This window comes from Mixophyes fleayi, chromosome 5 (assembly GCF_038048845.1).
Source record: "Mixophyes fleayi isolate aMixFle1 chromosome 5, aMixFle1.hap1, whole genome shotgun sequence".
NCBI classification, from domain to species: Eukaryota; Metazoa; Chordata; class Amphibia; order Anura; family Limnodynastidae; genus Mixophyes; species Mixophyes fleayi.
In genome coordinates, this window is record NC_134406.1 from 76,634,853 (window position 1) to 76,653,520 (window position 18,668).

The window sequence follows — 18,668 nt, forward strand, 5'->3', positions numbered from 1 at the left end:
TGAACTAATACCATGCGTGAAAATGGGGAATTAAATAGACCACTATGCAAGTGATTTGATTTGTTATCAATTTTACAGTCTCAACTTTTGCTCACAGGAGGTTTTCCAAAATGACCTGTCTCAAACTGACAGACACTATGCCGGATAAGCCAAGAACAAATCTCTGAAATGGGAATGGTCTGTTTATCTATAGCTAAATGACATAAAAAAAAAGCTTTGCTGCATCTTAACTTACGGCTTGTCCATAAAAACATGAGTTTCTGTATTATAATTATGTCAGCATCATTCTCTGACTGTCCCTACCAGTCCATATGAAGAGCACAGAGATCAATATTATGTCACACTATTGCACTTACTTATCTCCTTTTCTAATAATATAAAAATGTAAAATCATTTATTCAAAAGTAATTTATGTCAAAAGAACCCAAAACTGCACATTCTCACCATAAAGACAAATCACACTGAAACAGAGGCAATGTCTCAATTACACATTCAGTTTTGGAACAACACTTTAGTGGTCATAAGCAGGGCCGTCTCTCCCATTGGGCACAATGGGCAGGTGCCCGGGGGCCCTGCAGCCCAGGGGGCCCGTCAGAGGCAGTGCAAAAAAAAAAATCCTGAAAAAAAGAAAGAAGAAAATACTTACCTTGCGGTCAGTTGGCGATCCGGCTCCCTCCCTGGTCTCCTCCTCCGTGCTGTGCTCGCAGTGCATGTCGGGCATGACGTCATCACGCCTGCCCGACATCCATTTTCTTCTTTCTTTTTTTCAGGATTTTTTTTTTTGCGCTGCCTTTGCATTGCCCGGGGGCCCAAAATGTTGTTAAGAGGGCCCTGGTCACAAGTGTCCAATTAATACTGCCAGAGACACGGTCACCATTCTATACAATATTTCAATAACTGATGGCCAAATTAACAACTCTTAATTCTCTAACATCTACCATGGATCACTGTAAGTTTATGTCAGAGTAACAGGAAGTCCCTCAGCCTTTTTTTTTTCCCATTATAAATACTAATCCTTATATTACAAATATTTTGCAAACCTTACCTAAATTCTTTGCAATATACAGGAATCTCCCAACTCACATTCTTCGCTTCTAGGTGATACTTATACCAATGAGATTGAATGGGAAAGTTTTAGACTGCCTTACTGCCCTGGGCCCCCAATTTTAATCTGTCTGTGGTGGGGGTATTAGGGAATGCCCAAGAAAAAAAAGTTTGTGCTAAAGTATTTAGTAAAGCAATAGGTTTATGGACTCTTTAAGAAAAATACTTACCTATATTATTATTAAGCATACTTATAAAAAATAATAAAAAATACTCACAAGTGCACAAACTGACCACAGTAATGTAATTTACACTGAGGACCTGTATATTTTTGTACTTTCGTACATGACCACCATTATGTATGATGTGACCACACACAAATGTAAGGCACCTTACCCTAATCAAACTATTAATATCAATATTAAGTTTTTTATACCAACTAGGAATCATCATGATTATCTGTGTGGAGTTTGTATGTTCTCCCCGTGTTTGCGTGGGTTTCCTCCGGGTGCTCCATTTTCCTCCCACACTCCAAAAACATACTGGTAGGTAATTTGGCTGCTATCAAAATTGCCCTTAGTCTCTCTCTCTCTCTCTCTCTGTGTGTGTGTGTGTGTGTGTGTTAGGGAATTTAGAGCTCCAATGGGGCAGGGACTGATGTGAATGAGTTCTCTGTACAGCGCTGCGGAATCAGTGGCGCTATATAAATAAATGGTGATGATGGTGATGATAATATATATTGTGCTACATCACTAGCCAATGTTTTCTACAGGTTCCCAGCTATAGGCAGTATATTGTGTACCCTGACATAGTGCATGACAGAACCACTAAATCTAAACTGCAAGTTGCCTTATATAAAATAGTAGCTTATAACCTTCACAAATCTGATAAAAAGTTTCATAAACCTATCAGAACTAGAGATATATGTGGAGAAGCTGTGGTCAAGAGTATCTGCATGTATCTGTATCTGCATGTCAGACTTGCTGCAGGCAGCCACACTTGTTCAGTCTTAAGTGGAACAAAAGCTTGCCGTCAACTACAAAGTGATATAAAATAGCAAACATCTTAAAGGATCACTGAACCTCAAAATTGAACTTTTCAGATACAAAGAAGGTAAATAAACTGCTCAGTTACTCTGACATTCCACTGCAGGCCTGTTAAAAATTAAAGTATTACCTCTCCACTCTATTACAGACAGCTGAGCTCGTCCCACATCTTTTGGACCGTGTCCTGCCAAGATCTCATAAAGGTCAAAAAGCTGATTCTGCAGGCGTTTGAGTTACTGTAACATCATTGGGTCTGCCCCTGTCTATGAAACAACCAATCCAAATAGTGCATTTCTGTACAGCAAATCTGCAGCACTGTCACTCCACCCTACTTATTTAAAGAACCACCTTCTTCCTCACATGATAAACTGCTGCAAGGGAGTAAAAGAGGGCAGGGTGGACATATTTAGTTAAGTATAAAAACACATGTATACTACTGGTATTCAGTTTATCAGTATACAGCCTTTGCAATACAGTAATGTCAACCTGATACTTTACTTGCAAATTAAAAATTATGTCAAGATATGGGAGTATTTATATATAGATTCCCAATTGTAAAGCGCTACGGAATATGTTGGCGCTATATAAATAAATGATGATGATGATGATGATTTAAGATGTCATTTAATATTGAATCAATTTTAGTTTTAACCATCTCATTCACAGGCAGAGCAAGCGTGTGTCCAAAGTGTTAGCTCCAACTGATTGACCAGATCTGTGTCCAAGTTGGCTAAGCCATTGGGTGACTAAATTGGATGGATCTGGCTGCTCAGTGTTCAGAATGAGAGACCACATCACATGGGTGCAATTAGTGTGATTGGCTGATGACCACACACTGTCAGATCACAGTCACATAGGCTAATTTTTCAGACAATTCTGACTGATAGCTGACTGATGGCAGTCACATGTTACAAATGGGCGATTGTCATGTTTAACACTCACATGCAGCAATTTAGTCAAAAACTACAAAATTGTCTGTCCATAATTGTGTGTGTAGGCAGCTTTGATTTAACAGCAAGCTTACATGTGACAAAAAAAAACAAGTCTATTTAAAAAAGAATATTTGTCATACCTGCAGGAGAAAATCAAACAAAGCCAGCTTGGCCCATTCTGTATGTTTGATGCCCACACAGGGTGTCATATCAATGGAAGTAACAGAATCCTCCATTCCACACCTGTGTTTCAACATTTGCTGATATTCTAACCAGCCCAGTGCATGAGAATTCTGGTCATTGTTGGTGTCATTTAAGTGCTTGATGTCAGGTGCCCACCACACAATTGGCCTTGCAGCACCATTGGTATACTTATATGGCAATAGGTCACTTGTAAATATTCGGGCCACTGCTGGAAGAACGCGATTCAACCCAAGGATCCTGTCAAGGTGAAATGCTAGAACCTCATATAAGTCACTGGGTCTTTTAATTAATCCACATAAACCGTGAGTGCAATGGTCCTTTATATGACAGTTCTCATTTAACTGGCTTGGGCACAGAACTACTTTAAGAACTTGTCCATGTGCAGGAATTCTAGACTTTCCTATAATCTCACCCTCAGACAACAATCTCATCTTTTGCAAATCATCTAATGTAAACCACGGGGGAGCATTTTCTGTTGCTTCTTCTTTTTTCCTGAGATGAGCCGGCTTAGACTGCTCGGGTTGCAGTTTTAAGCAGTCTGAGATAAAATGTTTTTTATATTTTGTTGAATTATTCTGGAAAAGAGCCGTTTTATTACTCAATACTTCCCTGGCACTTTCCCCGTTCCTCACAGCTCCCGGCAAAGCTAAAAACCTATCTAATGGAAATACATGTCCATCTGTTTTCTGGCGTTGCAAATCTGGCAGAACAACTGAATAGTTTTTAAGTAAGATTTGCATTTTAGTATTTTTTTGCAAAGGACTGGTTTTCACTAAAACAGGCTTAGGAAGATAGATGTCCCTTTGTTTCAGGCTACGGGGGTCCCTGCCTGCAAGGAAACCTACTTGGCCTTCTGTGAAATTGTGTATAACGTTATTTATATGGGCTACCAGTATAAAGTCTTTTGCTTTCATTCCTGCAGCACCTCTTTCAGTATGTAAATGTTTTCTGGCCACGGACCTCTTCTCTTTGGTTTGATAATGATTACTTTTCCATTGTGGTTGCTTGCTAAGCGGACCTAAATCACTTTTCTCCTTGCAGTCGCGGCTGGAGTTAATAAATGCCTGCATGTCTTGCCTGTAATTCTGGAGTCCAGATTCCCAGCTTCTGTGGTCAGCACTCTGGACAAGCCTGGGGATGGAGTCTGCGCTGTCAGTCCATAGCCACTTTTGTCGGACAACTTTCCTGTGCTTAATTCTCTTTTGAAAATTAGTAAGTCCACTTGGGTCTGCAGGCAATGCAGGAAAACTATTAATTAGCACCACAGAAAGGGCAAAAAGGAAGCAGAATCCAACAACAGGCCTTCTCTTCAAACGCATTCTCAGCCATAACCTCAGGGCCTGTAAGGAGACACCAAGACATGTGACTTATTATAACAACTGACATATTTCTATAGTGTGTCAGCATTGCCTAGAATTTCTAGCTAGATTGGTTTAAAGACTAAAATATTATATAATGACAATTAAAATAATTTCTCAGCTGCTTGCATTATATAGCATAATCAATTTGTCATTTTAAGTATCTATAACACAGTGTCTATCTACCTTTTCCATAATGAATAACTTGCATTGCATTGAATACAATGGCTAAGAAAGCAACTTGGAAGATTTAGGTAGACAATATTCTTTTGTCTCAATTTACCATTAGGAAGGAATCTAACCACTTCGCCAGCCAGTCTTGGGTCCATCTGTGCATACGTGACGCAGTTTGTCGGCTCACGCATGCGCACTGGAACTGTAATCCCAAACTTGGGCTTAAAGATTCCACTTTCTTAATAAAAATTAAAAAAAATAGAAACAAATATATAAAGATAAGTAAAACATAGGAAAAAAGACTTTAATATATTAAAAGGAAATATGCTACCGAATCCTGATATGGTAATTAGGGAGAAGCCCTATCTCTGGTGAAAACACCCATGAATTTCGGTTTCTATGGATATTTGATGTGTTGTTCTATGAGCGTCTTCTTGACTCAGAATAAGATCTACAACAAGGGCGAAGTTTTCTGCAGTGCACAATGACGTGGATGTTTTTGTTTTAAAAATATTAATATTATTAAAGTTTGGCTTACTTTTTATTGAACCACAATGTGCGTGTGTGTATATACATATATATATATATATATATATATATATATATATAAATTTTTTTTTATGGTATTAAAATGGTGTGTGTGTGTGTGTGTGTGTGTATGTGTCTGTGTCTAAATACATACACATATTGATGTTTTAAGGTATCTTTCCACTTTTGAGGTAGTTGTTTTTCCAATAACATGTCAGTTAAAGTTACTAAGCATACAATCTTTTAAAGCTTTAGGAAAACCTTCTGAACATAAACCAATAAACCAGTTTACTAGGGAGCGAATCCAAACCCCCAGTTTCCATCAGGGAGACACTTCATGCTAAAACATTTTCATTGGCAGGACTAAAGTTTGAGATAATTTGGACATGACCATTCATGTCCACAAGATAAGATTTTTAGCATTCATCAACGTAAGTATATTTTTTGTTGTCTATGCACTGAAATTTGGAACCTATATACAGAATTACTGTCAGTGTAATAACTGCAATGGAACTAGTATTTTGGTCCCCTTTTTATTTTTTATATTGTTTACATGCTTAATGCACTTTGATTAACAAGGTGAGTAAAAATAAACATATAAATGATATATTTTAATATACGTAGACAGTGTACCTGTCTGTTAGGAAGCATAAAGTTATTATTATTTATTTATTTAGGCGCCACAGGTTCCGTAGCACCGGATACAGGAGCAAGTAACAAATAGATGAGGTAATAGACATAAGTAGCACAGATGAGTGTGAGTAATGCTATGGGAACACACACAGAGGACAGCAACACACAACAGGACGTACAAGGGAGTTTGACAGTAAACAGACATGGGACAATAGGTAGAGCGGACACTGCCCCTGAAATCTTACATTCTATAGGGAATGGGACAATATAATGATTGAACCAATTGCAGATTAGTGTACGGATGTTTTTGTGGTAGCCTATGGTAAAGGGCTATAACGGGATACAAAATTTCCACATTCAACCTGGTACAAATACAGTGTTACCTTAACAAGGCGTAAAGTAGTCTTTACGGTTATTACAGTAAATTCTAAGGGGATACGTCCTTGCCATTTGCTGCAAAATACTCATCAGTATCTGGGAGTACAGATGAGTATTAGAAATATCACAGACCTCATTCAAGGGCATGACTGCATAAGCATGCATCTGGAAATCTTTCCAGATTCCACGCAAATGATAGCTAAAAAAAACCCTGCAGTATATATATATATATACTTTTACAATGTCAAACGTCGGACCCTGCGACTGGCTGTCAATTACCAGACCTGGTGTCTGGCGCTTCTTTCTCCCCCTCTTCGTTACCCCACTCTGCTTCAAAGCAGTGGATGTATGGCACATCTGGGTTCATCTAGATATAGTCAGCTGACCGCCTACATCATCAGGACCCCCTGATTCAAATTTAGCGTGTGCCTATTTAAACCACACTCTTTACACTGTTTTGTGCCAGTTGTTAGGTATCCTAGTTCCAGTTTTGTTCCCTGCATTGTTCTCAGCATATTGTGTCTCCCAGTGTTCCTGATCTCTGTGTTGGACCCTTCTATAGCCTTCTGATTTGGTACTTCACTTACGTTCCACCAATGCAGACCACAGCTTGTTTGACTCATCCTCCTGGTTGGCCCATCTCCAGTTTGTAGATTTTGTCTCCCTTGGCAACCAGCTTGTGCTGTAAGACGCTCCAAGAGTCAAGACGACTTGGACGCGGCTGTGTTCCTTGGCATATAGTCCGGTTCAGAACGAATGTGCGGATAATATACACAAAATCGGCGTACTTTAATGACTCAGGCCCCACATGTATCATTATTTTAAAGTAGTAACCCTGCATTTTTCTTTTAACTATTAAAGCTGGTCAAATACATTAAAAGCCGCTCATTCCAAGGTTGAGCATGGGGCCTGTGCACAACTTGGGCTCATCAGCTGATAAAAAAAATTCTGCCATGAATGATAAAACGCCAGTCAGAATTCATTTTAATCAATGTTGGAAACCCACAAATATGCAATTTCAGACCATTTAGATCAATAACCTGAATGAATTGCAGAAATCACTTTGTGTGAGTCCATCATAAGAAAAGGATCTGCAGATCTCCTAGGTTGAAAATCTCCCTGACAAAATCTTTGGAACTTATTTTATATTGAATAAATGTGGATGAAGTGGACACTCTCTATACCGACTATGTAATACAGAGAGGCATAGACTGACAGATAGCTGCATCACTCCAACTACTAGCATAATTCATGTGTTGATCCAATGTGGAGTCTTTGCTATTTACACATTGCATTTTTTCCCTCTTTACTTGAGGAAGAGTTGTAAAGTTTCTCACAGTCTTCTGGATCAAAATAAATGAAATTAATTGTCAAGAACTTAACACCCCCCCCCCTTCCCCACACACACACACACACACAAAAATCTAGTGCAGTACAAACTTCCAGACATATACAGTATGCGTCACTATACAAAGCTGAATGTGTCATGAGAATTCATTGGTACTTGAGAAAAAAAACTCTTTTAGGAGTTTAATATATGTAATGGAGGTGTAATAAGAACTTGTAAATGAAACGAACTAGCTGTAATTCTCTTTAACTGTGAAACAGATTTATTTATTTATTTATTATTTATATTTTGGGCAGCATGGTGGCTTAGTGGTTAGCACTTCTGCCTCCCAGTGCTGGGGTCATGAGTTCAATTCCCAACCATGGCCTTATCTATGTGTGGAGTTTGTATGTTCTCCCTGTGTTTGCGTGGGTTTCCTCCCACACTCCAAAAACATACTAGTAGGTTAATTGGCTGCTATTATGTTAGGGAATTTAGACTGTAAGCTCCAATGGGGCTGGGACTGATGTGAATGAGTTCTCTGTACAGTGCTGTGGAATCAGTGGCACTATATAAATAGATGATGATGATCCCAGCTTTATTTTATTACAATATTTCAACAGTATATCACAAAAAAGTAAATCATGTTATGTATGTGTGGGCAAATCTTTTACAACCGCAAAAATATATTCAAGCCATTGCATAATTATGTAATTATGCAAACATAGGCCTATATTCTAAGTGGGAAACTGGAAAAAGTAATAGTTTCTAAGAACAGCTTTTAATAAGTACACTGTCTGCCTCAACAGGAACAAAAGAAATATCACACAGAATATTTCTACTGTGTTGTCTCAATAGAAAAGTAATGGAAGGGTGGAATACTAATAGCTTAAAGATTCGCTAGAGGAAAAGACAGGATCAAATTTCCACAAAGGCATCCAGGAGCTCAGATGTGAAGTCAGCAAGTTCACGTCTCCACAGTAATGGACCTGGGATAGCGGGATCATGAAATACCATCATTTTCCAGCACAGAAAGATAGACATTTCACAATATGCTTTGAGACATAAACTAGTCTGACTAGCTGACTGGACGATATCCATGAGAATTCCAGTATTAATCTTATTTAATTACAGTAGATCAGAAACAAGAAAAAAAATATTTATAGAAAAAGGCAAATTATGTATTAGTATAGTGAAGTATAGTAAATACATAGTACTGTCTGCATACCAAAACATAATAATATAATAAATATTACTTAACTAACATTGCAATGACAATACTGAAATCGAAAGGGCAAATTTGTAAAAAGCTGTATTGTTTTTTCTGGCTATAGTGCTTCTCCTTTTATATATATATATATATATATATATATATATATATATATATATATATATATATGTTATTACTGCCAATAATAACATTGCTATTGCCAGGAATAGCCCTAATGCATACTTGCCTACTCTCCCAGAATGTCTGTCAGCCTCCAGAATTTCAGCGAGTACTCCCAGGAGAGGAGACCACCCTCACGGATCCGGCCTCTCCTTCTTGGAACACAGGCTGGATGGGGCTTGAAGATGCAATTTGTGTCGTCAGGCTGCATCATCATCATCATTTATTTATATAGCGCCACTAATTTTGCAGCGCTGTGCAGAGACCTCATTCACATCAGTCCCTGCCCCATTGGAGCTTACAGTCTAAATTCCCTAATATAGACACACAGACAGAGAGGGAGAGACTAGGGTCAATTTTGATAGCAGACAATTAACCTACCAGTATGTTTTTGGAGTGTGGGAGGAAACTGGAGCACCTGGAGGAAAGCTACGCAAACACGGACAGAACATACAAACTCCACACAGGTAAGGCCATGGTTGGGAATCAAACTCATGACCCCAGTACTGTGAGGCAGAAGTGCAAACCACTAGGCCACTGTGCTACCCCCATACAGATTAGCATCATTATGGCCCCATCACCTGCTGACATATTTGCGTCATTGCACAATGGGTGGGGCAGTGATGATACAAATCATGGTGTCACGCCCTAGCCATTACTCAGCTGGCGCAGTAAGGAAATAATGGTAAATCATAGTGTTAAGTAATTTTTTATCACCAAATAGTTGATACTTTATTAAATATGCCCTAAGTCCTATTGAATTTTGATGTAATTTACTAATACTGCATTTAGGTGCATCTGCACTGAACACCAGCAGCCAATCAGAAATTAGCTATCATTAGTTTCAGTGAATGTTAGACAATGAAAATAAGTGCCTGATTGGTTGCTATAGTTGCTATAGTACAAGAAACAGTAAATTAGATCTAATATGTCTATTATAATCAAGGGGAATTGAAAGACCAAACATACGTGAGATATATATGGAAAGGTGCTTTGGAACCAAAGATGTCTGAAAAGTACCAGAGCAACTAAATAGATCTATAATACAATAAACACAATTACCAGCAAATTTACTTCAAAATATATCATATGCACCGAGCTGGCATGCATGCTCTAGGAGCACCCCCTAGCCCACCCATGCCGTTCTTAGGTTGTGTGGAGCAAGTGGGGGAGAGCAACTTCTTCTGTGCCAGATTGATAATTTGGCACTGGGCGGTGACATCATAGCCCAGCAACACTCTCCCAGCACTTCACAGGTAAGAAGCTGCCTGCTGATGCTCCTCCAAGCCAGCAGCTGACGCTATTGTGGAGGTGCAGTGAGGAAAATAAAACCACTGAATGAGTGACATTTTGTCCCTCAGTCAGTGCTTTAGGTGCCCCCTAAAGTTTGGCCCCAAGGCAACCTCCTTAGGTCGTCTAGTGGTTCGCCAGCCAGAGCCGCACCTTAAGATTTTTAGTGCCTGGGGCGAGAAAGACAAATGCCGCCCCTCTAGCCCACAATTTCAACCAAATGAACCTAAAATATTCATAAACTGGGCCCCCCCTTCAGCGCATAGTTGCCTACCCTACTCTACGGAATGTCCGGGAGACTCCCGAATTTTTAGGAGTTCTCCCGGACTCCCGAGAGAGCAGGCAAAAATCCCAGATACAGCTTTCGGCGTTGTTGAAGATGGCGGGGCTAAACGCGGCATTGTGGCCCCGCCCCCTGTTGCAATTGGCTAAAATTGCCTGAGATTGACAGAGACGGAGCCTAACGGTGCACCGCGCATGGCCACGCCCCCTCAACTGACCCCCTTCCGTAAAGCTGCCTGCAAAAGTAGGCAAGTATGCTTCAGCGTTGTGCCCTGGGTGGTTGCCCCTATCACACAGCCCTAGTTATGGCCCTGGCGCCAGCCATGTCTATGTGCTTTTTGCAGATTCAGCAATTAAACATTGATGTGACTAGGGACCAGATCATTTGGTTCCTGCCCTCTGCCACCTACACACAATGCTCAATGCAAACACTGTATGCAAAATGCAGAAGAGTCTGAGCACCTCCACATTCGGTGCAGACAGGTTGCTTAAAAACTGTTGTCATTGGTATTGGTTCATCTCCACTGAGACCAACACTATAATATCAAAGTATGCAAATCAAAGTATTAAAACAATAAAAAAAATATTATAAATGTTTAGGAAACACATAGAACAAGATCCCCACAGCCACTGCTTTACATGTCAGTCACAGCATTTAGATCACATGAAAAAAGTAGATAGAAAGTTCTGTGTGGATTTATGTCCTTGTATACAAAAAAGAAAACATAGAAGAATACAAAGTGCAAAATAGTATGTAGTAATAATAAAGCATACAACAGCTAAGAAAAAGCACAATGATCTTTACTTAAAAACTGACCCTCACATCACAGAAATATCTGAAGATGTATAACAGAAAAACAAACAGATCGAGTGTAATTTATTTTACAAAAAAAGTCTAAAAATTTCCATTGTGATTAACAAATACAAAACCATACACATAACCTAGCAGACCCCAGGTTGCCCAGTGGAAGTAGTGATTACCAAATGACAAAGTGACCAGCCTAACATTAACATCCCCCAGCATTTGGAAGCATTATCTGACATGTGTGTGACAAATGCTGCAAGCTGATGCCTGGCCAGACTGGAGCACGATGCCTGACTATTCACTCACCACTTATCACAAGTAGCATCAGAGACAAAACAATCCCTACCATGTCTTAAAGTGCTGTGTAGAGGGTTGAGCAGCCATTCAAAGGAGTCCTGTCCTCTTCTGGATGTTCTGGGTTTTCTTTTCACAGACAGGCAGTGCCTTATCCTTTTACCTTGGGATCCTACAAGTACTGTGCTCCACGACTTGAGAGTATCAAATTCACATGTCTTCTGCTTAGGTCCAGCAGCGAGCTGTCTGTATATGCATCCAGACGCGTTGTGTCCAAAAGAATAGTAACTCTTTAAAGTTATGTTTTTTGCTTAGTTTGCATTAAAATGTTTTCCTCTCACAGTTTTGCCCCTAAGCTACTGTGCTATGAAAATCCTACTGTCAGTCTTCTTTATTGCTTACTCCTTACACTTTTAGTTTCCCCCGTGGGCTTAGTGTGTGTGTCTGTGTGTGTGAGTGTGTGTGTGCAGAATCTGGTGAGGTTCAGCCAACTTGTGTGTCACTCAGCACAGCAAAAGCTGCAGCCAGCTCAGACCAGACTGTTAACAGGAGGAGAGGGTGGGATTGAGGTGAGGCAGAGGAGGGGGGTTGGTGGTGTTTCAAAGGGGTCTGGCAGAGTGAAAGAGGAGAGGCTCATTCATTTGATGAAGATCTTTCTTCACAATAAGAGTCCCATGTTTTCATAAAGTAGTTTGGGGGGGGTTAAATGTTATGTTTATTAAAATGTAGGTTTCTGACAATAAATCTCCTAACACATTGAATATCTCATTCACTGCTTGTGTAGGCAATATTTTTTTTTTATTTAGTATATATGTGAATGTCATTAGCACCAAGCGAACATTGCATTGTAGCAGTGTTAAATTCATACTTGCCAACTCTCCCTGAATGTCAGGGAGATTCCCTGAAATAGGAGTGATCTCCTTCACTCCCTGAAGAGTCTGGCATTCTCCCTGATGATGAGCCAGTACAAGACGTGGTTGGCTTTGTCATCTGTGGCATGATGACACTGTTCAGAAATTGTGTCCTTTGTCCATGTATTGATGCCTAAGGAGGTGGCTATTTTCATGGAGACCAAGATTTAATCAAAGACTGACAGGAAAGACAACATGACTTCAGTAATGAAGACAGAAATGTAAAAGACACTTCAGTATCTATAGATTCATTAGCTGTTTTTCTTTAATGCATAGTTTCCTACTCTCCCGGGAGACTCCCAGATTTCTGGGAGACCTCCCCGGGGAGCAGTGCAACCTCCCGGGTCCCGCCCCCGCAATAGATAAGTTGCGGGGGTGGGGCTTAATGATGCTAATATCGTGTAATCTTAGCCCCACCCCTTGATGTAATTGACCAAAATTGTGATAATCGTTTAGGGGCGGTGCCAAAATGATGGGATTCATCAATCCCCGCCCCTGCACACCCACCTCCCCCGGGATCTCCCTGAAGCCAACAAGGAAAAGTTGGCAAGTATGGTTAAATGGATTCTAAACAATATAGTGTCCCATGATCAGTGATACAAATATGCAATACTTTTATCAGTTTCATTGTTGTGGAATTGTAGTCTTCAGGACCATAGAGCACAAGAGTATTTTACAGCACTCAGCCTTACCTGTTGATTTATTGCTCATTACTCAAAGATCTGTTTACATCAGAGCAGGGGTGGGCAAACCTGTCCTCAAGGGCTATATCCAGTTCATGTTTTTAGGATTTCTTTAATCATGTACAGCTGAGTTAATCTATTTGGCTGGGTCAGTAATTATCCCACCTGTTTCTACAGACAGAAATCCTAAAAACATGAACTGGATATGGCCCTTGAGGACAGGTTTGCCCACCCTTGCATCAGAGTGTTGATAACTGGGATGTTTAATAATGCAAATGTCTTAGACGTCATAGACCATTATGACAATTAATCCTGCTAATTCACAGTTTAGCACTTGTTATACTACACTCCATTCAATATTATAGATGCGTTGGCGCTACACATGCGCTAATTTTAAAATAAACACAAGTAGTATCGGAGACAAAATGATCCCTACCGTGTGGTAAAGTGCAATGTAGAGAATGATGATGATGTAGAGGGTTGAGCAGCCGCCCAAAAGAGTCCTGGAGGACAGGACTCCTCTGCCGGCTCACACATACTCAGCTGAACTGGAAGCCCTGACTTGGGCTTCCTGTTCCACTTTCAAGAAAAAAATAATAAAAAGGTTAAAAAATAGAATAAAATAATAGAGCATTACTTTCTTACAGAGGCTGGAGCAGCCCTGAAAGGTGGAGGCTGGGGGATACAGCTAGGGGCATAGGGACCTATTTTTATAGATACCCCCATCCCACCCCCCTTAATAACTAGAGAAGTCTTACAGCCTGCCAAGCCAGTCCTGGGACCCCCTGCGCATGTTTGAGCCAGCACACTTGCCCGGGAATGTGAACTGGAACTAAGGACTTGGGCTTCCAGTTCCAGATTCTACAAAACAAATATATTAAAGTTATAAAGGAAAAAATAAACTAAAAAAGTAGTTAGCAATCAGAGTACAGCAGCACTACTGGTATCGCTATTGTCCTTGGTAAATAGAATTAGGTAATAGCAGTTGTAGCCTTTACTGGCTGAGGCCTTCAGTATATAGGGAGAAAAATACCAGGATTTATGCCTTATCTCCCTTTACTATAAATAGACATCATAGTAAGATATCTCGCATATCTTCTTATGTTTATATTTGTATCAGAATTAAAAATATACAATGCTTTTGTAACTGTTTCATTGTTTTGGAAATACTTCAAAAACTTACTTGCCAACATTGTAAAGGAGGGAGCTCCAAGTAGAACGTGCAGGGTTTAACAAGGCCATGCCACGCTATGCCAACATTTGCATCATTGCACAGCTGGGAGCGGGCAATAATAATGCTATCAAGCATCCCACCAGTTTAGTTCCTTCTGGTTCATTGTATTCATTGGTTTCCCTTGGTTACCGCTATTTGATGTTCAGCCTGGTGTTCCTCTCTCATCGGATGCTATCTTGTTGGGTGGTCTGTGCATGCGCTACCCCGGAAACCTTCAAACCTCTGCTCAGCGGTGATTGGATCAGCTGCAGCCAGTTCCATTTATAAGGGCCCTCCTCCATTTAAAGGGTGTCAGATCATGAGGTCTCTCTACCTGATAGGAAGCATCTCCTCTGACTCCTGTCATCGTGGATGGTGCAGCTCACCGCTTCTCAGCAAACACCTGTGCAGCTCACCGCTTCTCAGCAAACATCTGTGCAGCTCACCGCTTCTCAGCAAACACCTGTGCAGCTCATCGCTTCTCAGCATTACCTGTGCAGCTCACCGCTTCTCAGCAAACACCTGTGCAGCTCACTGCTTCTCAGCATTTACCGGTGCAGCTCATCGCTTCCCAGCAAACACCGGTGCAGCTCATCGCTTCCCAGAATTACCTATGCAGCTCATCGCTTCCCAGCATTACCTGTGCAGCTCATCGCTTCCCAGCATTACCACTGCAGAGCATCGCTGATCATCGGTCCTGTTCCAGAGTTATAACACCTGTTTGGATCTCAGTGCTGTTGCTCTCTGCAGCTCATCGCTTCACCACCTTATTGGTTCAGCTTATTTCACAAGTCAAGACCTGTGACTTCACTGCAGAGCATCGCTGATCATCGGTCCTGTTCCAGAGTTATAACACCTGTTTGGATCTCAGTGCTCCAGCTCTCTGCAGTTCATCTCTTCACTACTACTTCCCTTCTGCCTTACAGTTGCTTGGTGGTTCCGCGCGTTATCTGTTCTGCGCCCCCTAGAGGACAGCGACCTGTGGTTGAGAGCAGCTAAGACCATATTCCCTTGCAAAAAGCCCTGGTAAATACCACTGCTCCGTTAGACTCCGCACCTCTCTGAGTGTAAGCTGTCACTCGAGCAGAGGTCAAGACCATTCCCATTATCTGGCTTTCGTGACAAATGTAAATCGTGTCAAATCGCTACATTAGGCCCATCCACTTTACTGGGAAAGTGCATGGGATATGGGTGCCCTGCTCTCCTGGGAGTTTGCGGAGTACTTCCCGAAATTCAGGAGTCTCCCAGACATTCCAGGAGAGTACTAAAGTATGCTCAAAGATCTGTTTACATCAGAGTGCTGATCACTGGGGTGTTTATAAATACAGTTGTCTTAGATACAACTGATCATTATGACAATTAGCTCTGCTCATTCACAGTTTAGCATGTGGTATACTCTGCTAAAATTGGTTTCCAACTGGCAGTAGCCCCTTGATAGGTAGGAAGAAATCTTATCTCCAGAGAAAACACCTGTGTTCACCACAAACATGTTTTTTCTTCCTTTCTTAAATAGACCTCCATACGCTGCATTTTTTTTAACAACTACAACCTGAAATAACATTGTTTTTTCTTCAGTGAACTTCAGCTGCCATTAGAAGCTCTCTGAAGTAGAACCATGCAGGCTGTAGTTCTGCACCCAGTTACTGTTTACAGACTGGCAGCAACAGGGGGGAGGACATAGTGGGGGCCCCTTCCTTTCTGTATTACTGATGAGAAAGGTGCACCATGAAAAGGCAGGAAGACAATAAGCATATAGGGCCTGATTCATTAAGGAACGCAAAACAAACGTAATGTGCATTTGTTTAAGAATGCATGTATCTCAGAAATACGCACATCTGTGTTCAACTACAGGCAGATCTGAAGAAACTTTTCTTGTTGAATATGGGTCTAGGAATGCTCTGCACAGACAGACAGAATACACTGCAGGATATGTGCAATACGTTTAAAAAAAAATATTCAATTATTGTCACCTGTTAATAATATAGCCATTAATGAAAAAAACATTTTAAAAAAGTCTTTATTTGTTTCCTCATGAAATACATTTATCAAGATGTTATTAATATCTCCTGTACATAAAATTAATTTTTACAGTTGCCCTTCATTGCACACACATGTTCTAGTATACATACGCAATCGTCATCACTATCATTCGGCACTTACCCTAGACCTGCAGCTAGTGCAAGTGAAACGGCTGCAAATCACGTACCTTAAAGACATCCAAAGTTTGAATTGGACACTGCTGCACGCGCTCCAGTTTGGCACGCCCCTAATGTACTTTGACTATATGTATATGCCCATTGCCCTCTTTATTCCGCCCATGAAATTGTAGCCTGTCTTAATTGTTCTTTGCGAAGATGAATTGCGTACACTTCTCTGGTGTATAGTCCGTTTCTCAGCAATCAACCTCCTGTTGCATCAATTCTCCCAGTTACGATTACAACACATTGGAAGCAGTGGCGGATCCAGGGGTAGGGGGGCCGATCGGGGCAATCTCCTTCCCCCCTAGCAGGGGCTGTGAGCAGAAAGTGTGCTGCCCGGCTGCTCTGATTGAAACCATCAGGGCAGCCAGGCAGCATACTCTCCCTGACTGTCTCTGCCGAACGGACTTTCACATAGTGTGTAGCCGTAGGCAGCATTAGCTGTCAAAAAGGGGGCGGAACTAAATCACCCCCTCCTAAATCACCCTCAGTAAAATTAATTTCTAGATCCACCCCTGATTGGAGGAGACAGGGTTATTACAGCACAACAGGCAAATCCACGCACCTTGTGGATCACCACATTGCACTACATATCTAAATGAAACATGCTCCATCTGCATGAATAGAATCAGGCGCGGGCTGGGACACTGCAGGCAGGGGGGCACACAGGCGGCCGCATCCCGTGTCATGGGATGCGGCCTCCTGTGCGCTGACGCGGCCGCATCTGATGTCAACAGATGCGGCCGCAGAAAAAAATGTGGAGAAATTGCATCGGGGGGGCGGCCGGCCGGCCTACCCCCCGGCCCTAAAAGCAGAAAATCTGATGCCCCCCTGCGCCCCGGCCCAGCCCGCCTCTGAATAGAATACATACAAAAATACAAATCATGAAAATGGTTTAAAAATATAAACCCATCACATGCTCCTGTTAACTTAGGGCAGCTGTTCAGCGCGACAGGCTGCCCAGGTGGCACCTACTGCTGGTAAGAATCTGTTTACTTGCTATGAGCAAAACCACCTTTTCCATCTGTACCAGTCTCCCAAACGTGTATGTCACTGTAGCTTTAAGAAACTCAATTTATAAGCAGTGTTGTTGTATTGTTTTTTATTACTTATATTTTTATAAAAAAAATATTGCACCAATACTTTAGTCATTTGCACAGATAATCTTGTTTATCAACATACTTGAATACAGGAATATGAGTGAGTGCTAATATAGCGCATTTACACTGGTGACTAAATAATCATGGAAAATGGTAGCATATTTGGGTGCCTTTACTAAGCAATGACAATTGAACAAAGAATCTCCCAGATATGAAAGTCACCCTGTTTTATAAATAGTACAACGTTTGCAGATAACTAATTTTTCAGTATAGTCTGAATAGGGCTTTCCATGGCAGGATGTGAGTTAATGGCGCAATGTACACAGAATGCCCTAATAGCCATATGCACCTGGTTACTGCAGAGTCTTCCTGACAATCATGATATATATTCCTATGTAAACCTCTGACCCCTGACTGAATCACATAGGCCCACTAAGCACTTATTCTCAAGGCTATCTGGTTGTACCAATATGCAATACGTGGCAGTTAAGCTCATGTATCATACTCCTATTTTCCTATAGATTGTAAGTTTATGACATAAAGACATAGGGCCTGATTCATTAAGGATATTAAATGAAGAGGTATCTTATTTAAGTCTCCTGGACAAAACCATGTTACAATACAAGGGGTGCAAACTAGTTTTCTGTTTTGCATATAAATTAAATACTGACTGTTTTTCATGTTTTCAATAAGATCAGTGGCAGATCCAGGGGGGGGCGATCGGGGCATTCGCCCACCCCTAGCAGCAAAAAGCTAGGTCCCAGCCGCCGATTAAAACGGGAGGGGCGGGGCTAAGAGCGCGTGGGGGGCGGGGCTAAATGTGGGCCAGCCAATCAGAGTGGTCCCAGCCGGCGACCACAACAGGAGGGGGCGGGGCC

At 41.2% G+C, this 18,668-nt stretch overlaps 1 protein-coding gene across 1 annotated transcript in view; it reads right to left on the bottom strand.

The window, feature by feature from the left end:
• Positions 1 to 12,229, bottom strand: part of GASK1A (golgi associated kinase 1A) — a 35,446-nt gene extending 23,217 nt beyond the window's left edge. Inside the window, exons 1-2 of the mRNA XM_075212412.1 lie at positions 11,738 to 12,229; positions 3,163 to 4,566 (exon numbers count right to left, since the gene is read on the bottom strand). Coding sequence (XP_075068513.1) covers positions 3,163 to 4,566; positions 11,738 to 11,740 — 1,407 coding nt within the window. The 5' untranslated portion in view covers positions 11,741 to 12,229. The remainder of the gene's footprint in view (positions 1 to 3,162; positions 4,567 to 11,737) is intronic.
• Positions 12,230 to 18,668: the final 6,439 nt, after the last annotated feature.